Source organism: Oryx dammah, unplaced genomic scaffold, assembly GCF_014754425.2.
Source record: "Oryx dammah isolate SB20612 unplaced genomic scaffold, SCBI_Odam_1.1 HiC_scaffold_6, whole genome shotgun sequence".
Classification (NCBI taxonomy): domain Eukaryota; kingdom Metazoa; phylum Chordata; class Mammalia; order Artiodactyla; family Bovidae; genus Oryx; species Oryx dammah.
The window spans coordinates 9,252,029-9,274,520 of record NW_024070190.1 but is presented as its reverse complement, the minus strand read 5'-3'; the positions used below and the strand labels follow the sequence as shown (position 1 = coordinate 9,274,520).

Here is a 22,492-nt window from a genome sequence, read left to right as displayed (position 1 = left end):
AGATCACTCCTAAATCCTGGATATGAATTTCTTTTTTAAAACACAATAGCGGGAAGGTCAAGTTTTCTTTCATCGGATGGGATTTTCAGGGACTCACAGGAGTTTACCATAACAGAGGAAGGAAGGTTTCTCAAAGAGCTGGGACATCCACCAAGCAGTGGTTTTGGTGCAAAGGCATGTGGCTGGGGTCCCAGTAGGGACGGTGCCAGACCTGGACCCACCACCCCGCAGGGGAGCGTGCACCCTGGTCAGCGGGTGCTACAGTGCTTCTGAGCTCAAGGCGGGATGCCAGAGCACCAAGAGACCGGTACTGGGGAGGAGATGATGAGATAAAAGGTAACGATACACTTGAAAGTGTGGGATAGGAAGAGATCAGCTTCATGTAAAAAGAATAATGATTTGTGCTTACATAACCAATGTTTCCAATAACAGCCACCATCTATGAAGCAATTTCTATATACCAGACACTGTTTTAAGCCCATGACTTGGATTAATTCAACGCCCGTAGGCATTTCTACTATCCTTATTCACACACAGGAAAACTGAGGCATGGAGAGTTCACTTTTCATTCAGGGTCCAACATTCAGATACAAGAACCAGGAAACCAACACAAGTAGCCTGACTGCAGACTCTGCCAATTTCCCCACTGGCTGCAACATCTTTCCTGAGATGAGTTCAATGAGATGGAAAAGGCCCTCCACGCACTCTTGGTCCCCATCCTGGCCCCTCCCCACCACCATTCCCATCACAGCCTCAGATCTCCCCTGAACTTGACCACCATGCATTAACACTTCCATTTTACATTCAATATACATGTATATTGCTGTATACATTTGAGTTGATTTTGGCCATTCCCCATCTTCAATGCACGCAGACCAGACAAGCCTGTTAGTGGACACTCACGTGGATCGGCGAGGCAGGGTCAGGCTGGACGCTCTAGAACACAAATCAGAAGTGTCTGGGTCATCACCTCATGATTTCAAGGCTACATTAGTGATGGTAAGAATTAGATGTGTTCTTGCCTTTAACAGGGAATACTGGCAGCTAGCCATGATGAGGCAGAAGAGGAGCGCCCATATGTCTTTGCAAAAGCCTTGGTTCAATGTCAGAAATCCAAGCAGGGAAACCAGGATAATGAGTAAAACTGCCAGCACATTTTCCTTGACATCTTCAGTTCTGAGCAAAATAAACAAATAAAAACAATATTGAAACTCCATCTAAAAATTTTTAATTTATCTACTTAAAAAATAATTGTAACATATAGTGGAACTATACATAATCTTGTTGTGTATTTTCCTAGTCTCCTGTAAATGTGTTATCACACTTTCATAATTTTAAAAAATTAAAATTAAAAAAACAAAGGGAATAAAATGTAAGGTTGTCTGTTTTTATCCGGAGAATACGTGCATGCTTCTAAAATGACTGACAGCAGAGAGTACTTATCCCAAGCTTTTATGTTTGGTAACAAGATTTTACAGTTCCTTTCTTTCTTGCATTATTACTGCATTCTACATTTTTTAAAAAGCCATATTTAACTCCCATTTTCTGTTATTGAAACAAGTGAAATATAATCCCTTTGGGTGTCCCTGGCCATTAAACCAGGTTTATTGGGAGAAGACTGTTAATTATTCCATCCACCACAGTGGAATGTGTTTCAGAAAAGGAGCTCCACTGACTCCATTAAGTGGAGGAAGGGGGTACATTACACTTGACTAAAGCGGGCAATCCCTTCCACATACAGTCACAGTGGCCAGAATTTGCTGCTCCTTTTCAGAGGCCAGGAGCTCCAGCCAGAGACCTGTCAGTGCAGCGGGTCTGACCCCAGCGTGTCACTGGGTAATCTCTCCGGAGACACCACATGAGAGGTGTGGGGCAGAGAGATGAGCTCATCCAGACGGGGGGTGTTATCAGTGGGTGTGCAAAGGGACAAGAAAGGGAGTGTCAAGATGCTGATATAAAGGGGCTAAAGGCAGGATCATGGGGGAGGCAACGAGGGCTGCTAGTGGGAGGAAGTGGACCCATCAAAGTGCAAGAGGGGATGTGGAGACACTGGATGGAGGTAGGGGGAAAGCAAATTCCCTGGTGACTCAGACGGTAAAAAGTGCCTGCAGTGAGGGAGACCCAGGTTCAATCACGGGGTCAGGAAGATCCCCTGGAGAAGGAAATGGCGACCCACTCCAGTATTCTGGCCTGGAGAATCCCAGGGACAGAGGAGCCTGAAGGGGTATGGTCCATAGCGTTGCAAAGAGTTGGACAGGACTGAAGCCGTTTAGCACACAGAGGGGACGTGAAGAACGAACTGAGGCTGGGACTCTGACATCAGAGGTGGAAGGCTCCTACGAGAGGAGGGGCTGTGGGGTGGAGTTATAGGAGGGAACAGTTGAAAGGGAGGATGCTGTGGACCCCAAGGGCAAGAGTTTAGATGGACTAATCACTAGAATTCTGAGTGAAGTGAAGTCGCTCAGTCGTGTCCGACTCTTTGCGACAACATGGACTGTAGCCTACCAGGCTCCTCCATCCATGGGATTTTCCAGGCAAGAATACTAGAGTGGGTTTCCATTTCCTTCCCCAAGAGACCTTCCTGACCCAGGGATTGAACCCAGATCTCCCGCACTGTGGAAGGATTCTTTACCAGCTGAACCACAAGGCAAACCAAGAATATTGGAGAGGGTGGCTTATCCCTTCTCCAGAGGATCTTCCCGACCCAGGAATCAAACCAGGATCTCCTGCATTGCAGGTGGATTCTTTACCAGCTGAGCTATCTTATATTGCCTTTTTTTGTCCATGTACTTATTGGTCTTTCCCATTAAATTATGATCATTTTTAGACAGGAATAGTTGGCTACTTCATCCTTGGCATGCTCAGGCACTCCTGAATGTTTTCTTTAATTAATGGATTTTCTTTTTAAAGCAACTTTATTTTTTTTAAGATTTTTTTAATGTGAACCATTTTTTAAGTCTTTATTGAATTTGTTACACTGTTGCTTCTGTTCTTTATGTTTGGGGTTTTTTGGCCACGAGGTATGTAGGATCTTAGCTCCTCAACCAAGAATCAAATCCCTACTCCCTGCCTTTGAAGGTGAAGTCTGAATCACTGAATCGCTATGGAAGTCCCTAGAGCAGTTTTAGATTCACAACAAAATTGAGGAGAAAGTGTTAAGAGTTTCTACATAGCTCCTCCCTCCAAATATACACCCACCCTCCCCCACCATCAGCATCTCCCACTAGAGTGCTACATGGGTTTTAAATGAGGAAGCAACGCTGACAAATCACTGTCAACTAAAGTCCATAGTCACACTATGGTTGCTCTCTGGTGATGGACATTCTATGGGTTTAAACAATGCTGTGACGATACATATCCACCATTATTGTATTATGCAGAGTATTTTCACTGCCCGAAAAATCCTTTGTGCTGTGCCTATTCATCCATCCTCTCTAACCCCTGGTAACCACTCATCCTTTTACTGTCTCCATAGCTCTGCCTTGTCCAGATTTCATAATGAAATCATACAGTATGCAGCCTTTTCAGGTTAGCTTCTTTCACTCAGTAATACACATTAAAGGTCCTCTGTGTCTTTGCGTGGCTTGATAGCTCTTTTCTTTCTACTGCTCAATAATACTGACAATACCACAATTTGTTTATCCATCACCTATCAAAAGACAGTTACTTCCAAGTTTTGGCAATTATGAATAAAGCATCTATAAATGCAGGTTTTTGTGTGGAAATAAGGAGCATGATTGGTAGGTCAAACTGTACTACTAGTGTGTTTAATTTGTGAGAAACTGCCGAGCTGTCTTCCAAAGTGGCTGTACCATTTTGTAATCCCACCAGCGATGACATGAGTCCTGCTGCCCCACACCCTTGCTGGCATTTGCTATTATCAGTGTTTTGGACTGGGCCTTTCTAATAGGGGGCTTCCCTGATAGCTCAGTTGGTAAAGAATCCACCCGCAATGCAGGAGATCCTGGCTCAATTCCTGGGTCGGGAAGATCTGCTGGAGAAGGGATAGGCTGCCCACTCCAGTATTCTTGGGCTTCCCTTACGGTTCAGCTGGTAAAGAATCTGCCTGCAATGCAGGAGACCTGGGTTCAGTCCCTGGGTTGGGAAGATTCCCCTGGAGAAGAGAAAGGCTACCCAGACCAGTATTCTGGCCTAGTCCATGGGGTTGCAAAGAGTCAGATACGAGTCAGTGACATTCACTTTCTAATAGGTGTGTGGTGGCATCTCATCATTGTTTTAATTCATAATTTCCTAATGATATACAATGTGGAGCATCTTCTCACACATTTATTTTCCTTCCATCTGTATATCTTCTCTAGTGAGGAATCTGTTCATATTTTTTCCCATTTTTTAATCAGGCAACCAAGAGGTATAGGAAGTACAGAAATGTAAAGAACTCAGATATTAAGATGCTCATGTTGAAACCTTTTTTAAAAACTGGGGGAGGGACAACAAATATTTGGTGAAAAGTGAAATTTATGTATTTTTTATTCTCTACTATGTACTTTTTATAGAGCTAAATATATTTGTTTATCCAATTCAGGCCTATAAAATACATTATGTATTCTTTAGTTTGCTCATAATATTTTGAAGTATCTATCTAAGACTATCTTTTAAAGGCTTAGGAAATAAAACAAAAATTTCAATAAAAAAAATAAACTTCTTCTATTTGGGAGAGAAAAACTAAAGTTCCTAAAAATTAATTTTTCCCAGGTCCTCCTCCACCAGGACTCCATCCCTCTACCTCCCCACCATCACTCCCCTCCCACGGTTCCTCATAAATATTGGTGAAGAAGTTTGCTCACTGGGTAAGGGGTGTCATGATTAAGGCTATACTTTGGAAAGATTTATCTTGCAGAGGTTAACAAGAGGCACTGAAGGGGAAACGATAAACAGTACTCCCAGAGAGAAGTAACCAGAGCCTGGGAAAGTGGCACACCTGGGAAATTAGAGGGGACACGTGACTTTGAGTCACAAAGTAGAACAGGGCAGAAAAGACTCGGATTGAACGGGTTATGCACCATAAGAGAGGGGAAGAAAAAAGATGGCTTTAAGCTTTCAATCTGGGGGAAAGGCTCATAACGGCAGAAACTGGGAAGGAGTTTGCTGAGGGAAGCTGACGCATTTGTCCACGTAGCAGAAGTGCTGTGAATACATCAGCGAATGAAACTCATGAAGCCTCCCTTCCAGTGGGCAGCGACGTCAAATAAGTAACACGCACAGAGTAAGAACATGGTAGACTATTTGAAGAGCATTCGTGCAGCAGAAAAATGAGAAGAACAGGCTGAGAGGAGTTATGAGTGTGTGGACAGAGACCTGATGGATTTTAAACAGGAAGGTCAGGCTAAGTCTCTCTAAGAAAAAGCATTTGAAAGACAAAAGGGCCAGCTGTGCAGTTATCTGAGGGAAGAGCGCACCAGATGGAGGGAACAGCCAGGGCAAAGGTCTTCAGGCTGGAAGAGGGCCTGGTGTGGTGAGCAACAGGAAGACCAAGAGGCAACTAACACTCTGTTCTGTTAAGAATAGTATACAGGGAGATACTAGGGGAAATGTTAATTGGTGCAGCCACTCCAGAGAACAGTAGGGAGGTTCCTTAAAAAACGGAAAATAGAGCTATCCTGCAATGCCATTCCTGGGCATAAACCCAGAGAAAAGCATAATTCAAAAAGATACATGCACCTGTGTTCACAGCAGCACTATTTACAACAGACAGGACATGGAAGCAACCTAAACGTCCACTGACAGATGAAAGGATAAAGAAGATGTGGTATATCTAAAATGGAATTCTACTCAGCCATAAAAAGAGTGAAATAATGCCATCTGAAGCAACATGGATGGACCATGAGATTACCACATAAGTGCAGTAAGTCAAACAGAGAGATAAATATTATATGATATCATATATGTGAAATCTAAAATACAGCACAAATGAACTTATCTACAAAAGAGAAACAGACTCAGACATAGAAAACAGACCAGTGGTTGCCAAGGGGGAGCGGGGTCGGGGAGGGATGGATTGGGAGTCTGGGATTAGCAGATGGAAGCTATTTTATACAGGACAGACAGACAACAAGGTCCTACTGTACAGCACAGCCAACTTTGGCCAATATCTTAAGATAAACCATAATGGAAAAGAATATATATGGATAACTGAAACACTTTGCCTTACAGCAGAAATGAATGCCACACTGTAAATCAACTATTATCAATCAGTACAATCTTGAAAAAGAATAGTGTCCAGGGAGAATGGGTGTGAGCAGCTGATGCTCTTACAGTAACCCAGATGGGAGATGAAAAGAGCTCAAAGAAAGGTGGCAGCATTAAAGGTGGAAGCCGCAGTAGATACCTTTGAAGGAGCAGGAAACATAATCTACAAGAAATTGAACACGGGAGTGAAAGGAAAGATTTAAGGATTATGCCAAGATTTTTAGTGATAAGCTGGGAGGATAAGGTGGTCATCAACTGAAGTGGGGGAGACCACAGGTGGAGCAGACCCGGGATGAGGTAGAGATGAAGAGCTCAGTTTCAACTCTGATTATGAGATGTCAACCCCATAGTTAGATATACAAGTAAAGAACTCCGGCAACAGGTCCAGGGTGGAGACAGAAATTGGTCACTGGCAGATTAGTGGGATTTAAAGCCATGAGACTAAATGTGATCACTAAAGAAAAGCGGGTAGAAAGAGAAAGACCAAGGGCTGAGCAGCTCCTGGGACACCAACATGAAGAGGTCACCTGCAAAGGGGACCAGGAAGGAGCTACCAACAGGGCAGAAGGAAAACCAAGAGAGGGCTGAGCCCTGGAAACGAGAGAAGAGAGTAAACCAAGAATGAGAGTCCAGGGACATGACTGACAGGATCAACCATGACCTGGCCCAGGGCAGGCTCCACGCGGTCCTGGGGTCAGAAGACTGAATGCAAGGGGGTTATGAGAAAATGGGAGGGGAGAAACTGGGGGAAAAACTAACATGCAATGCTTCAAGGAGCTCCTCTGCAAGGAAACCTGGAGAAACGGGACAGCAGCTGGGGGAACGCGGTCCAGAGGATTTGTAAGGATGGGAGACATGAGAGCACATCCTCGCGACGGTGACGATGGCAAGTTTGCCCCTGCTTGTCACACGCCTGGCTCCCTGCTGTATCTCAGATCTGTGAGTTTCCTCCTCAGATAAGGCCTCTGTCATCACCTATCCTGACATCTGTGTCCTCTTCCCCCACGTTCCTCTATCTCAGGCCTTCAGGGGTGTCTTCCATGGCACCCAGGACCGTGTGCTGTCTTAGCCCCCTTCCCCCAGTGGAGCCAGGCCTCCTGAGCACAGGGAAAGTATGTCTGTTTCATTCATTGCTCTATACCCAGGGCTCCATATAGAGCCTAGAGTGGAGTAGGTGTTTTGATTTTTTTTTTAAGCGTTGAATGAACAAATAAATGAATGAAATGATGCTTAGATGGACAGCTTTTTGTTTTAGATGTTAACCTGATAAACTGGTGAAAGAAAAAGAAAACCTAGGAGTTTTGCAAGATGAGGTAATAGCAGAAGGGAAAGGAAGAGAAAATGATAAAAGAAAAGAGAGACGAGTCTGAAAATATCTAAGCAGACTGGATGGCAAACTGAAGGCAAACAGAAGAGGCTGTGATCATAGGGACCCAGGACGCTACCATGATCAGAGGATAAGGAAACACATTCAAGGAAGATGCGCCTGAATCCCAGAAAAAAGTTAAACAACGTCAAACAGAAGTCCTTAACCTGGGGGAGTTCAGGGCAGCGACTAGTCTGATTTCATTGCCTGTTATTCACCAAATTCTTCCAGTTTCTGCCAACACTTATAAGTTTGTTTTCTATTACATATGTGTTGTCTTTCCAAGCTTTCACTTGGTAAATTCAAGTTCTCTCATCCATGTGACTTTAGATACTCCCAATGAATATCCAGGGTAATTTATGTATACATTTTCAAATAAAAAAACAGCTCCGGTCGTCAAAAACGTAATCTATCGTGTGAATCCCTGTTTTCTTAAACAGACCTTTCACATCATTACTGAACTAACCGGGTGAGCTAAGGAGGTGTGCTGAGCCCCAGGCCACGCTGGGGTGCTGACTTCTCACACCTGGGCATCTGTGTTTTCACAAAGCTCCCAGATGTGCTGGGTGCTGCTCCACAGTCCTTGGGCGGGGCTGCCCTCTCCACACAAAGGTCCCAAGCTGCTCGGTGTTTCTAGGTCAGGGTTCTGGGTTTTCCCTCCTCCTTCCTCGCTGTCAGCTGGGAGTCATGGCGCCCCTTCCTCCCCTCTTCATTGACTGCCAACTAGAAAACCAGATCACCAAGCTCGCAGGTGGATGACTGAGAGTAGGATTAGATGGGCTCTGAAGACAGGGTGATCTCTCCTTTCTAAGGGCCTAAAGTTTCAGTGTCTGCATTTGACATCTACTTTGGCTAGAAAGACACCTGGTGGGCTACAGTGCACAGGGTCACAGAGAGTCGGACACGGCTAAAGTGACTTAGCACACACACTTTGGCTACGATCATTTATTTCATTAAAAATTTTTTTCTTCTTTCTGGGTTCTGGGCCACATTCCAAGTAATACTAATAACGGACTCTGTGACCCCACGGACCGTAGCCTGCCAGGCTCCTCTGTCCTTGGGATTTTCCAGGTAAGAATACTGGAGTGGGTTGCTATTTCCTTCTCCAGGGGATCGTCCCAACAACTAATATTTAAAGAACTCTTTCTATCATTAATTTGGTTTGATCCTCACTTCCTCCCTGTGATATGGTTTTCTGGGGGTTTTCCATAACATCTTATTGACTTTTTGGCCAACCCAATAGATTACCCCCATTTAACAGGAGACCGGAGGTAGTGATAAATGCCACTACCAAGGCACAGGTTCCATCCCTGGGTCAGGAAGATCCCCTGGAGAAGGGCATGGCAACCCACTCCAGTATTCCTGCCTGGAGAATCCCATGGACAGAGGAGCCTGGCGGGCTACAGTCCATGGGGTCACAAAGAGTCGGACATGACTTAGCACGTAACTTGCAAGAGAGGTGATTAAAATGATTTAACACTATAACCTTCACAAGATGATAATCATCATCATTTTTTAGATCTTCACTGGATTTTCAGCTAATTTTCATCAGTGAGTGGATTTTAAAATAACAAACCCAGAAATCCATAGAAATATTTGTATTTAATATGAAGGGTTAAGGCAAGTTAGTTCAACTTCTAATAATTTCTTTTTAAATGAATATTTCAAAAACACTTCTCATCCATCAGACTGTATTATCTTGAATTATTTTAGTTAAGTATGAAGTTTCCATCTTAAGTGTGTGCCCCTGGGGTAACATAGTATTGTTAGAAACACCATTATAACTCCCTTCCCTGACTTGTGGGTCCTGAAATTTACTGCTGTAATTTTGCATGACTATAGTTTTTCAGTATGTGATCACACCATTTAAGACATTATGATAACAAGTAGTCACTGGGGGACCCACAACAGCCAGGCAGGCAACCAGCCTTCCCACTACCCCACTGACTGGCATTTAACTGTGAAACTCCTGTGTTTTCTGATGACACCATTAGTAATAGCATCCGAATCTCCAAACCCACAACCTGTGAATATCACAATTCATTGTTGTTATTGTTTAGTCATTAAGTCATATCCGACTCTCTTGCGACCCCATGGACTGTAGCCCACCAGGCTCCTCGGTTCATGGGATTTCCCAGGCAAGACTCCTGGAGTTGGGTTGCCATTTCCTTCTCGAGGGGATCTTCCTGACCCAGGGATCAAAACCACGTCTCGTGTATGGGCAGGTGGGTTCTTAATCACTGAGCCACCAGGCAAGCCCCCACAGTTTATCTACTCACATACTGATGTACATCCTGGTTCCTTTTAGTTTTTAATGATTATAAATACAAACATTAAAAACATTCATATGCAGTATTTATGTGGATGTTTTCAAATCAGTTAGGTAGTTACCTAGGAGTACAGTTGATGAATTATATGGTAAAACTGTTTACTTTAGAAAACTGCCATCCTGTCTTTCAAATTAGCTATACCATTCTGTTCTTCCCAGCAATGAACAAAGGGTTTTTTGTTCCATATTCTTTCCAGCATTTGCTATTGTCAGTTTTGTTTGATTAAACATTCTCATCGTGTATAGTGCTATCTCATGGTTGCTTAAATTTGCAAATCTCTAGTGATATAAAATGATAAGCCTATTTGTATGTACTTGTTTGCCATTTGGATGTCTACTTAGATGAGGGTTCTCTTCAGATCTTTAGCCCATATTTTAAAATTAGGTTGTTTTCTTATTATTGAACTTTAAGTAGTCTTTGTATATCTTGGATATATATCTGATGTGTGTTTTGTAAGTTTAAAATTTTTTAAGTCTTTATTGAATCTGTTACAAGATTGCTTCTGTTTTTTTTTGTTGTTGTATGTTTTGGTTTTTTGGCCACAAGGTATATAGGATCTTAGCTCCCCAACCAGGGATCAAACCTGTACCGCACGCACTGCAAGGTGAAGTCGTAACCACTGGACCACAGGGAAGTCTCATAAACAGTTTTTTCTGTCAGTGACTTGTCTCTTCATTCTTTTATACTGTCTTTTTGCAGAGTAAAGTTTTAAATTTTAATAAAAACATTATTTTAAAAAAGATTACAATCTGGTCTTCTGTATACCCCAAGGGGGATGGAAATGGACCTCTTTGGTCCCCAACTCCATCATGCCTTACTCAGTCTGACCCCTGCCACCTGCCTCTACCTCCCCACCCAGTACCCTCAGCTCCTACCCCACAGCACTGCATCTTGAGAAATAGTGGTGAGAAAGAGTAACAGGCTTTAAAGGAAAGACTAGCATCCAAAGTATAGGACAGAGTATTTAGAACCCAAGTCCTGAAAGGAAAGGGCGAGACATCACTCCTTCCCCCGCCATGTCCTTCCTCTCCTCCCCACGCCACATCCTCACACCTCACATCCTCTGCCCTCAACATGGCAGCTGCAGGCTCTCCTACAAAAACTGGCAAAAGATGAGCAGACCAAGGCATAATATTGTCCCAAACCTTAACACTAAACCATGTTACCAAATTCTCTTAGTTCCCATTTTCACCGCTCAATGACAATTTCTTCATTCGTCAGGATCTCACTGCTCTGACTCTGGGTTTGCAGAACAAAAAGTGGACACCTTGGAAAAGCCCCAGAGAATTTCAGCCTGAGGCCACACTGCTTATTATCAGCAAGCAAGCTGCACTCTGCCACGCCCCACTCGCCTGGAGGCTTACCTATCCAGTAATGCCAGCAAGGTAAGGCGATCATACCAGACCTTAATCCACTTCCCAGGGAAAATGATAAACTTGTAAAACTGCTCTCGGTTAAACTTTCCTTGTGTGGAAGAAGAGGATGAATCTTCCAGATCCCGACTCAGATGCTTTTGGATACCAAAAGAAAAAACAGAGAGAGGGTTTCACATAGACGTGTTATTGTCATAAAAATAAGCCTCCTGATTTAAAAGTACCAAAAGCAGATGTTCAAATTCTGAAATGGAAACCAACATAGTCCATAAAAAAAAAAAATGGGCACCCTAACAAAAGGATAATGATCAACAGAAAAGGTCTTTTTTTTTCCAGCTTTATTTTTTGTACTGAGTATTATTGATTTACAATGTTATGTGAGTTTCAGTTGTACAGCAAAGTGGTTTAGTTATACATATACATATATTCATTCTTTTCTGTATTCTTTTCCCTTATAGGTTATCACAGAATACCAAGTATAGTTCTCTATGCTATACAGTAGATCCTTATTGCAGAAAAGGTCTTTCTTACCAATACATTTCAATGTCATTATAAGGTGACATTAAAATTATGCTACTCATATCAAAATACTACTGTCAGGCCAGGAAACTGCCATGAAAGTAATTATTATGAAAGATCAGAATTCAAAAAAAGGCCTTAAACGACATAATCTTTGAAAGGTATGCTATTTAATGTAATACCCAGATAAATATTTAAATTTTTTTTAAGTAAAAAGATTTTCATTCACAGTATGTAGGTCCTTAGTGAAGCCCAATATAAGACCTGAAATATTTGTCAGAAAAAAAAAAATTAAACCAATAAAACAGAAACAGGTGGAGGAATTTAATCTCAGATTTAAAACATTTTCACCCCAAATTCATCTCTGATTGGATCTAATCTAGTGGAAAGGAATTCAATTTTGAAAAAAATTAGTCTCCATTCATTTGCTGAACAAATATTTAATGAGCCCCAGCCCCCTGCAGACCTTCTATTTCTAGTCTGTGGGGTTGCTTTTTTTTTTTCTGTAACTGTGGTTAAAAAAATACATAATTTAAAATTTATATCTTAACCATTTTGTATGTATGCATTTCAGTAGCAATAATATTCATATTATTCATGTTTTCATCTTGCAAAACTGAAACTCTGTCTACATTGAACACTAACTCCCCACTCTCTACTTTCTGTCTCCAGGAATTTGACCCCTCTGGGTACCTCCTATAAGTGGAATTAAAGAGTATCATTCCTTTGTGACTGGCTTATTTCATTTATCATAATGATCTCAAGTTCTATCATGTTTCGGGTGTCAAATTTTTTTTTTAAAGGCTGAGTAAAATTTCATTTTATGGATAGACTACATTTTGTTTACTCACTCATCTGTCGACAGGCACTTGGGTTGCATCCACCTCTTGGTGGAATATTCACTATTCACAATCATGAATAACGCTATTGTGAACACGCACATGCAAATATCTGTTGGATTCCCTGCATTAGGCTCTTTGAATATACACCAAAAAGTGGAATTGGTGGATTATGCTAGCTTGCATTTTTATTTTTTTGCTTTCGTCCTATATTTTTCCAAAAAGGATTTTCAGTAGGCTCTAATTTCCTGTAGGCTAAGCTGAAGCTCCAATACTTTGGCCACCTTATGCGAACAGCCGACTCATTGGAAAAGACCCTGATACTGCGAAACGTTGAAAGCAGGAGGAGAAGAGGGCAACAGAGGACGAGATGGTTGCAGGGCGTCACTGATTCAGTGGACATGAACCTGGGCAAACTCCAGGAGATGGTGAGTGACAGAGAAGCCTGGCGTGCTGCCGTCCACAGGGTCACAAAGAGTCGGACACGCCTTGGTGGCTGAACAGCAGCATAAGACGCAGAAGACCGAGAAGAAGGGCCGAGATAAGCTAAGGGAGGAGGACAGCATGGAAGAGCAGCCGTGGAGGCAGAGCTGCCTTTCCGTGGCCTCATTCACTCCCCTCAGACTTACAAAGCAGAAGGTCATACTTGGGCACACTGCATAATTTTTCCTTAATTCACTGAAAGTCACTGATGTCAAAACACCTGGCATGCATAAGGGCCACACATCTGCCTCACTGGAGACCCTGTGGAACCCTCTTAGGAGGCTGACTTCCCCATCTCTCTGTTCCCAGCTGCTAATTCCCTGACAGCTATGGAGCATAAGAGTTATTCAGACTATAAAATATTAACACAAAGAGCATTTCAAGGGAAAGTTGATCCATTGTGAAGGTAATATGGAGGTTGACAATATACAGGATGGATTGGCTGTATTATTAGAGGTAAGGTGAGATTATAAGTGCTGCTTGTGTCTGGAATTTGACTCCAACAGAAAAGAGAGCCTTGAGGAAACTTCCTGCTGTCCTGTCAGCAAGAACAGCACCTTCTTTTAATGGCAATGAACTTATGAAAGTCAAAATGTTACTTGCTCAGTTGTGTCTGACTCTTTGTGACCCCATGGACTGCAGTGTGCCAGCTCCTCGGCCCCTGGAACTCTCTAGGCAAGGATACTGGAGTGAGTTGCCATTCCTTTCTCCAGGGGATCTTCCCGACACAGGAATCGAACCCGGGTCTCCCACACTGCAGTCAGATTCTTTACTGTCTAAGCCACCAGGGAAGCCCAGTGATATTTGTAATTTAGAGTAAATCTTCCTCTCAAAAGAGATCCTTTCCCTTTATGCTCCATGAACTAAGAGTGCAAGTAAGAAATAAAACACGTGTGCCGGCTGAGTAGGGTTTACCATTCTGTGATGTGGGAATTTAGCATGATGTATAAACATGTCAAGGATAAGCAACAGTGAAGCTGACAACATTCTTTTGAATAGTAAGAAAATACTTTCTTTTAAATAGTAGTTTTAGGGAAGGTCACTATAAAAAAAATCATATGAAGACTATGTCTACAGCTTTTGCAAAACTTATTAAATATTCTGGCATATTGAGCTATTTATTGCTGCTTAAATGAAAATCATCTCAGAATTTAATACAAAGAAAAAATGATTTGACTTTGGTGTTAGTTTGCTAGGGCTAACACAATGAAGGACCACAAATGGGGTGTCTTAGACAATAGAACTGTATTTCCCCCAAGCCACCTGAAAAAATTCAAGAGTTCTATAAAACTAATAAGAATTTTGATGATGTTAACAATTAATACTGATTATTAAAGGCATAATTTTGCCATATATTATCATTAATCTTCAAAACCTCATAGTAACTCTTCCACAGATGCAAACTACCACATATAGAATGGATGGGAAACAAGGCCCTACTGCACAGGGAAATATATTCAATATCCTGTGATAAACCATAATGGAAAAAGAGTATGAAAAAGAATACATATAACTGAATCACTTTTTGTACAGCAGAAATTAACACGACATTGTAAATCAACTATGTGTCAACAAAAAACTTTAAATGAAAATTAAAAAACAAATAGTCTCTTCAAGAGTTCCATAACTAATAAGCATTTTGATGATATTAATAATGGCCCCTGAAGATAGCCTCTTCAATAAGTGGTGTTGGTAAAACTGGACTGCTATGTCCTAATGAAATCAGATCACTACCTAATACCACACACAAAGATAAACTCAAAATGGATTAAAGATCTAAGTGTAAGACCAGAAATTATAAAATTCTTCGAGGAAAACATAAGCAGAACACTCAATGTCATAAATCAAAGCAAGATCTTCTATGACCCCCCTCCTAGGGTAATGGAAAGAAAAACAGAAATAAACAAGTGGGACCTAATCAAACTTAAAAGCTTCTGCACAGCAAAGGAAACTACAAACAAGGTGAAAAGACAACCCTCAGAATGGGAGAAAATAGTAGCAAAGGAAACAACTGACAACGATTCATTTCCAAAATATACAAGCAGCTCGTGCAATTCAGTACCAGCAAAGCAAACAACCCAATCGAAAAGTGGGAAAGGGACCTGAAGAGACATTTCTCCAAAGAAGACATACAAATGGCTAACAAACACATGAAAAGATGCTCAATATCACTCATTATTAGAGAAATGCAAATCAAAACTACAATGAGATACCACCTCACGTCGGTCAGAATGGCCGTCATTAAAAAGTCTACAAACAATAAATTGCTGGAGAGGGTGTGGAGGCAAGGGAACACTTTGGCATTACTGGAGGGAACAGAAACTGATGGAAGGAGGGAACAGCCACTATGGAAGATGGTATGGAGATTCCTTTAAAAGCTAGGAATAAAACCACCATATGACCCAGCAATTCCACTCCTAGGCATATACCCTGAGGAAACCAAAATTGAAAGAGACACATGTACCCCAGAGTTCACTGCAGCACTATTTACAATAGCTAGAACATGGAAGCAACCTAGATGTCCATCGACAGATGAATGGGTAAAGAAGCTGTGGTACATATACACAGTGGAATACTACTCAGCCATAAAAAGGAATATATATGATCAGTTCTAATGAGGTGGATGAACCTGGAGCCTATTATACGGAGTGAAGTAACTCAGAAAGAGAAATATAAACATTGTATACTGACACATACATATGAAATCTAAAGAGATGGCACTGATGAATTTATTTTCAGGGCAGCCATAGAAAAAGAGACATAGAGAACAGATCTAAGAATATGGCGGGAGGGGAGGAGGGAGAAGGGGAGATGTATGGAGAGAGTAACATGGAAATTTCAATACTATATGTAAAATAGATAGCCAATGGGAATTTGCTGTGTGACTCAGGGAACTGAAACAGGGGCTCTGTGACAGGCTGAAGGGTGGGATGCGGGGGAGATGGGAGGGAGGCCCAGGAGGGAGGGGACATGGGTGTACCTATGGCTGATTCTTGTTGATGTATGACAGAAATCCACAAAATTCTATACAGCAATTATCCTTCAATTAAAATTGTTCAATTTTTAAAAAAGAAACGAATTTTAAAAAGGGAAAAAAATAATTGCCACTGATTCTTAAAAGTATAACTCTGTCATATATTTTCTCTAATCCTCAAACTTCCCATAACTCCTCCACAGACGCAAACTATTACATATGGACTGAATGGAGAACAAAGTCCTACTGTATAGCACAGGAATCTATATTCAATATCCTACGATAAACCATCATGGAAAAGAATATGTAAAGAATATATCTATATACCTAACTAAATCACTTTGCTGTACAGCAAAAATTATCTCAACATTGTAAATCAACTATACTTCAACAAAATTTTTTAAAATAAAAATAAAAGAGAGAAAATAATGGTATCTTCAAGAGTCCCATAACCAATAAGCATTTTGATGATATTAATAATTGCCACTGATTCTTAAAAGTATAACTATGCCATATATTACCTTTATTTCTCAAAACCTCACAGTTGTTGTTCAGTCACTAAGTCAAGTCAGACTCTTGAGACCCCATGGACTTTAGCCCACTAGGCTCCTCTATCCATGGGGTTTCCCAGGAAAGAGTACTGGAGAGGGTTGCCCTTTCTATCTCCAGGAGATCTTCCTAACCCAGAGATTGAACCTGAGTCTCCAGAGTTCTTGCCTGGAGAATCCCATGGACACAGAAGCCTGGCAGGCTAGAGTCCACAGGGTCACAAAGAGTCAGACAAATAAAGCAACTTAGCACACATGTATTGGAGAAGGCAATGGCCCCCCACTCCAGTACTCTTGCCTGGAAAATCCCATGGACGGAGGAGCCTGGTAGGCTGCAGTCCATGGGGTCGCGAAGAGTCGGACACGACTGAGCGACTTCACTTTCACTTTTCACTTTCATGCATTGGAGAAGGAAATGGCAACCCACTCCAGTGTTCTTGCCTGGAGAATCCCAGGGACGGGGGAGCCTGGTGGGCTGCCGTCGATGGGGTCACACAGAGTCGGACACGACTGAAGCGACTCAGCGGCAGCAGCAGCAGCACACATGTATACCTACATAGAGTAAAACTTAAAATCTTTTACAATTTTACTTAGAAATGTAGCTCAGTTGGTAAAGAATCTACCTGCAATGCAGGAAACCCCAGTTCGATTCCTGGGTCAGGAAGATCTGCTGGAGGAGGACATCACAACCCACTCTAGTATTCTTACTTGGAGAATCCCCAAGGACAGAGGAGCCTGGCAGGCTACAGTCCATGGGGTCACAAAGAGTCACACATGACAGAGTGACTAAACACAGCACAGCAGAAATAAGGACTCCAGAACAACACGTGGTCAGTTAGAAAGTCGCACAACATTTTTTCTGCACATTTGAACAAGGATGTGTAAATTACCAGCAAGCTTCTTCTGAAAAAGTCTGGTTAAGCAATCATGAAATTGAATCTAGAACTATTATACTAAGTCCCCTACATATTAACCTTCCAGTTGTGAACTTTCAAAGATGTAAATGCACGTTCACACGTCCAATCACGTAAGTTAGTTCATGTGTCTGGTGTACGTTATCACGTGAGTGCATCCTCTACAAGTGGCTGTGCTTTTGTGTACTTTACTGAACTGTACGGAGTACAGTAATATATTATCTATTTCAAGCCCAGGATGTCTGGAAGCCAGTGTAAAAGCAGCGGTGCTATAGCTGGTATTGCTAAGAAACACCAACTGTTGTGCTGCACTACTGTACTTTTCAAACCTAGACAGTATATTTAAAAGCAGAGGCATCACTTTGCTGACAAAGGTCCATATAGTCAAAGCTGTGGTTTTTCCAGTACTCATGTATGGATGTGAGAGCTGGACCATAAGGATGACTGGAGTGCCAAAGAATTGATGCTTTGGAACTGTGGTGCTGGCTGACTCTCAAGACTCTCTTAAGAGCCCCTTGGACTACAAGGAGATTAAACCAGTCAATCCTAAAGGAAATCAACCCTGAATATTCACTGGAAGGACTGATGCTGAAGCTGAAGCTCCAATACTTGGGCCACCTGATGCAAAGAGCCAACTCACTGGAAAAGATCCTGATGCTGGGAAAGACTAAGGGAAGGAGGAGAAGGGGGTGACCAGAGGATGAAATGGTTAGATGGCATCACTGATTCAATGGACATGAATTCTGAGCGAACTTGGGGAGATAGAGAAGGATAGGGAAGCACTGTAGTCCACAGGGTTGCAAAGAGTCGGACACGACTGAGCAGCTGCACAATAACTGTACTTTTCAAGGAACTACACTGTAAGATTAAAAATGTTACCCTTACTTTTGTACTTATTTGTTTTTTATGTATTATTTGTGTGGAAAGTATTACAAGCTTATTGTAGTACGGTACTGTATAGCCACCTGTGTTAGTTGGGTGCCTAGGCTAACTGTTGCACTAATGAACAAATCGGGCTTAACAAACATACTCTCAGAACAGAACACATTTGTATGCACGGGACTTACTGTATTTCTTTTTGTAGGCGAGATTCTCTAGAAGAAATCAAAACATGGTCAGGAAGAAGGTAAGCAGAGCAGTAAAGAAATGTTACACAAACTTGACAGTATCCCATTTATAGCCCTCGTCTTTCAATCTGCACCTACTGAAATCTACCTTCCTTCAAGGTCTAGCCCAAGTGTCCTTTCTTCTAAGGAGCCTTCTCCATAGCCATTCCCCAAAATGCCCTGATAGAATGTGTGGCTCTAAGTTCTTGACTGGTTCTATGTCTTTCCTCCCATGTTCTTTTTGAATCCTTTGCTCTGTGTCTTACAGAGTCTCATTAAAAGTGAGGTAATCAGTGAATGAACATCAGTAAGTAAATCTCTTGGTAAAATAATGGAAAGATGCATCTTTTAAGTGCTTGATGATCATGTCATTTGTTCCATGAATAAAGTCTCTCTTCAGGCCAAGATTCTCTTTCAAAATTTCTGCATGCCTAAATTATAAGGCTATAATAAATTAATAAATATCTAGATATTTTCTTCCCAAACCCTGCAGCGAGAAAAAGCCATTCCAATCAAGTGAGGTTTTGTGGAATTTGTGCAACTCAGCAACAAAAGATCAATGTAAATCAATTTCTAATACACTGGAAGAACAATCAAGACTAATAACCCATTAGCATCAATGAAAAGGTATTATTTAAATGGTATGTTATCTAAATGGTCTCTTTTCACATTCATCCAGTAGACTACCATGAAGTGATGTAACCACAACCCTCTGACGTAAAACTCAGGACAAGACTGGACTAATTCTGATAGGGAAACCCACCTGGAAACAGGTTTCAGGACCCCTGCTTCTGGAACATTCACAAACGGTGATGCTGGGACTTACCCGTGGGGTTTCTGACTGGGTCCTCCGAGCCACCATCAGTAACAGCTGTTGTTGAAGAGCACTGACTGCAGGGTCCCCAGAAGAAGGATCTTGACTCTCAGAAGTTGTGGTACTGGAGGAGCTAATCTGCAAGTCTCTGAGGATGGGCAAAACAAACACTTTGATTACCCGGAAGTACTGGAAATCAGCTATTTATTACAACCAGACACAAGGACAGCATGGGTCCTTAATGGAGGTTGCAAGTAAGTTTTTTCCACCTTGCATGAGCAGGTCCTCTTCCATCTCTAAGAATTTTCCACAGTTTGTTGTGATCCACAGAGTCAAACACTTTAGTGTAGTTAATGAAGCAGAAGTAGATGTTTTTCTGGATTTCCTTGCTTTTCTATATGATCCAACGAATGTTGGCAATTTGATCTCTGGTTCCTCTGCCTTTTCTCAATCCAGCTTGTACACTAGACGTTCTTGGTTCACGTACTGCTGAAGCCTAGCTTGAAGGATTCTGAGCCTAACGTTACTAGCATATGAAATGAGTGCAATTGTACAGTAGTTAGGACATTCTTTGGCATTGCCCTTCTTTGGGATTGGAATGAAAACTGAGCTTTTCCAGTCCTGTGGCCACTGCTGGGAAAGACTGAAGGCAAAAGGAGAAGAAGGCAGCAGAGGATGAGATGGTTAGATAGCATCACCAACTCAACAGACTTGAATTTGAGCAAACTCAGTGAAGAACAGGGAAGCCTGGCATGCTACAGTCCATGGGGTTACAAAGAGTTCGACACAACTTAGTGACTGAACAACAATAACAATGAGTGTTCTAAGTTGACATTTGCGTGTGCCATGCTACCTTCAGCAAGAAGGGCGGTCACCTGGCACACATTCAAGTAACTCAGGTTGTCCAGAGATATCGGGTGTCGCGGGATAAGCAGGCGGACACTTGGTGTTCTAGAGACAATGATCTCAATTTTCTATATGTTTAGTGGAAGGGGAGGTGGTAGCAACAGTCTCTAGCTTCATATTTTGCACAAACAATAAACAGTGAGCGGGATCGTTCCCAAGACCCTCATCAGGAAGAAACAGAGATGGTCTAACACCTCTGCTACCTCCTTCACCCCCAACACTGTCCGCACCTCCTCCTCACCCCCACCTCCGCCCAAAGCAACGAGAGTACAGAGCAGAGCAAAGAAATGCCTCAGGTAGTTGTAAAAGAGGACATTAGTAAGCTAGCTGTGATCTGTATCTAAAGAACTGTATTGTTGTTAATTGCATATAAACTGACAGGACTAAAATTAATAGAACTCTTTAAGCAAACTCAAGCTTGGCATTTTCCCTTTGGCTCAGAAAGCAACAAGTAGAATATACTTCTCCACCTGCTTTTCTAGCAAGGCACCCATAACTTTGAGGAGACAATCCGTCGCCTCATCTACAACCATTTCTAACAGAATTCCTGCTCATGGAACCCTAGTTTTATTCAATCATCCAAGACTGTATGCTCCAGAACAGGTGAAGTCCCTCCCTGACCCCTGGAGTAAATCCTGGTCACTTCATGCCCATCGTGGGAACTCCATTCACTCTGGCCAGCCCTGGTTTTGGCAGAGGAGTGTAACACTGCTCTAAGAGGCTACTATGGAACAAAGGGGTGGTGGCCACAGATAAGGATGCTCACAGGCAAGTTTCTCTACTTTTTTTTTCAGTTTTTCAAAAATTAATTTATTTTTGAAGTATAGTTGATTTACAATGCTGTATTAATTTCAAGTGTACAGCAAAGCAATTCAGTTATATAAGGCTTCCCAGGTGCCTCAGTGGTAAAGAATCTGCCCACAGTGCATGAGACCTGGGTTCGATCCCTGAGTTGGGAAGATCCTCTGGAGAAGGAAATGGCAACCCACTCCAGTATTCTTATCTAGGAAATCCCATGGACAGAGGAGCCTCAAGAGCTGTAGTCAATAGGTTGCAAAAGAGTCAGACATGACTTAGCAACTAAACAACAACAACAAATATATATATGTTCTTTTTAGATTCTTTTTCCATATAGGTTATTAAACAATATTGAGTAGAGGTCCCTGTGCTATACAGTCAGTCCTTGTTGTTTATCTATTTTATACATAGTACTGTGTATATATTAATCCCAAACTCCTAACTTATCCCCACCACAGTTTTCCCCTTTGGTTACCAGAAGTTTGCTTGCTATATCTGTGAATCTGTTTCTGTTTCACAAATAAATTCATCTGTATAATTTTTTTAGATGCCACATATACATGATATTATACGATATTTGTCTTTCCCTGTATGACTTACTTCACCCAGTATGACAATCTCTAGGCCCATCCAGGTGGCTGCAAATGGCATTATTTTGCTCTTTTTTATGGCTGAGTGGTAATGTCTCCTGATTTCTAGTCTCATGTTTCAGTACAAAGCCTCTGACAAGTTTTTAGATCTTTCTTTTTCCCAACTCCCTACTACTGTATTCATGAACAGACAAATACTCTTCAGGAACAGTGTTTAAAATACATCCATTATTCTCACATGCACGCGCACAAAGACACAGATTTCTCTACAGTTTTGAAACATGATTTATGATTATTTGATGACACATTCAATAAAGGCCTCCTTGTAAAGAACCACTTAGGAAATATTGTATGTTAACACCAGGGCTTGAGAAACGAGTCATGTGGGATAAGTACATGGATTTTGAAAACTTAAAAATCCTATCCTTCTATTATATGGATGATTGTTCCATAAACAGTCCTTCTGCTTCCTGTCCATATTGGCGGTGTAATGTCTATCACTAATAGAGAAAAAAAGTTGGATGTATAAAAACAATGTTCATTCAAACCTTTGCGCTTTGTATAGAAACCTCTGAGGACTACACCTCTGTCATCTCATAGCTAAATACAATAGAATTGGAAAGATCTTGTTAATACAAATTCAGAGAAACCCCAAACTCAGCAAATGCCAAAGCTTCACTAAACCCAAAAGATTAATCTGACTTCACTGTAGGTAATGTAGGTGA

The 22,492-nt window shown here is 41.7% G+C and overlaps 1 protein-coding gene across 1 annotated transcript in view; it reads right to left on the bottom strand.

Moving 5' to 3' along the window:
• PCNX2 (pecanex 2) overlaps window positions 1–22,492 on the bottom strand; it is a 314,554-nt gene that overhangs the window by 236,026 nt on the left and 56,036 nt on the right. The window contains exons 9-12 of the mRNA XM_040242736.1: window positions 19,486–19,621; window positions 11,268–11,413; window positions 1,023–1,176; window positions 904–936 (exon numbers count right to left, since the gene is read on the bottom strand). Coding sequence (XP_040098670.1) covers window positions 904–936; window positions 1,023–1,176; window positions 11,268–11,413; window positions 19,486–19,621 — 469 coding nt within the window. The remainder of the gene's footprint in view (window positions 1–903; window positions 937–1,022; window positions 1,177–11,267; window positions 11,414–19,485; window positions 19,622–22,492) is intronic.